We start from the raw sequence: 1,941 nt of genomic DNA on the forward strand, positions 1-1,941 counted from the left end.
CATGGCTTCTACTTTTTCATCCTCATCAAGTACACGACATGCTTTATCACCAATAACTGTATTAGACAAAACGCAATCAGATAATGAAGCAATTTGGACACATTTTTGCATACCTTGGAATAAATTGGAATCAACAGTAATTAAAGAATTAGAAGCAGGAAATCGCAGCAAATACATAATACATGCTGTTGTAAATCGTGTAATTTCCGAAATGAGGAATTTGCAAAACTTTATTTCATCAAAAGCATTCAAAATAGTAGCTAAAAAAATCATCGAAAAATATCCTCTAACATTTAAGGATACGGATGAAGATGGTAAATGTTTCGGAGATGGAATTTACACATTATATTTAAAACTTCGTGATAGAAATTGCTATCTTAATAGGCCACATATGAAAAGGTCTTTAAATCGAAGTTTAAATATACCGTTGAAAAAACAACGAAAAATTTTATCTGCCAAAGCTGGGTGCAGTAATTGGCAGCCTGACAATTATGTTGAATCAGAAACAGATAATACAATAGAAGCCAAAACTGAATTTCTACGACAAATAGTCCTGCAAGATGCTCTAGAAAACGATCCTGATACTACAAAAAAAATTTATTCTTACCTTCAAGTAACGTACCCTGCACAAAGATTATTTCTCAATAATGTCCACAAACCACCTACGATTTAAGACATTAAAAATTCATGGCCAATACTTTTACGAAAAAAGTATATGTTCTGGCATTACCATGAGCTAATGGGACACTCTATAAATATATTGAAAGAACAAATGTTAAAGAAGCAGGAAAAAATACTCATCTACGGACGTCTTAAAAAGTATAATGAAATTATTGATTCAACTGAACTAAAAGAACTTCTATTAATGAAAATAGTTATGCAACACTTTAAAGAAGACTTCCACACATTATTTAAAATATATCCTGTAAGTTTGAAGCATTTGAATATATATTTTTTTTATTAATTTATTATATTATTTTATAAGTGTATCTAATTTATTATATTATAGGAAGGAACAACTATGAGAGAAATTGAAGCACCTATTGCTTCTCCATGTATTGTAATCATAGGTAATACATTATTTTATAATTCTCTCTCTCTCTCTCTCTCTCTCTCTCTCTTTCAAATCTAACATTTTAATTATATTTTTACATGTGTATGGTGCTTGAATGTGTGTTACAGATGATTTGGAACGCTGCATGTTTTATTTATTTATAGAAACAATTCAGATTAAAAGAACATATTGTTTTTATGAAGCTCTAGAAATGTTAATGTCTGCCTATTATGTTTTCAACATAGAATATCCTACAAACTGTGCATGTACTTTGGAATTTATCCAGAAATATTTTTTAAATATTCATCCTACTTCTGGTACAAAATCACGTAAGATCGCAACTAAATACAAAGTCCTCTCACTATTTAACAAATTAAGAGACGTTGAAGAGAGAGATGTAGATAAAGAAAATATTTCATCAAATTCGTAAGTGTGGTAACTAATATTTGTCTTCTATTGTATCGTCTTTTTTCTGATTCAACATAAATTTTGATATAGTTCTTTAAAAATCTGAAAACATTACAATATCTTAAAAACGTTCAACTATAGCGATAAGTATGCAATAATGTTAAAGTTAAAATTAAAAAGAAATTTTTTCTAATTGTGATATTAGCGATAATAACTTTATTTTAACTGGAGAAATTCAATTTGATCTTCATGTGATTCTAAGACCTTATAAATATATACATATATACAGGGTGATTCAAAACAAACTGTTGTCCTTAAAGGGTCGTATAACTGAATTAATTTCGAGACAACTTTTTCTCTTGCAAAATTTCATCCGATATTTAGTTTCTGAATTATTTAAAGAAATATGTATCCTATTGCGGTTCGGATATAAGAGTTGCGCCGCTCTTGTTTACCTCTTATATCTGAGCGGTAATAGG

The 1,941-nt window shown here is 29.1% G+C and overlaps 1 protein-coding gene across 1 annotated transcript; it reads left to right on the top strand.

Annotated features, from left to right (window-relative positions):
* The first annotated feature begins 261 nt into the window (after positions 1–261).
* LOC116853016 lies at positions 262–1,922 on the top strand. The gene is made up of 3 exons (XM_032833872.1): positions 262–925; positions 1,010–1,070; positions 1,183–1,922. The coding sequence occupies exons 1-3, from the start codon at positions 716–718 to the stop codon at positions 1,482–1,484; spliced, it is 573 nt and encodes a 190-aa protein (XP_032689763.1). The 5' UTR covers positions 262–715; the 3' UTR covers positions 1,485–1,922.
* Positions 1,923–1,941: the final 19 nt, after the last annotated feature.

This window comes from Odontomachus brunneus, unplaced genomic scaffold, assembly GCF_010583005.1.
Source record: "Odontomachus brunneus isolate Ranch 3 - 2012 unplaced genomic scaffold, Obru_v1 Obru_scaffold_267, whole genome shotgun sequence".
Lineage (NCBI taxonomy): Eukaryota > Metazoa > Arthropoda > Insecta > Hymenoptera > Formicidae > Odontomachus > Odontomachus brunneus.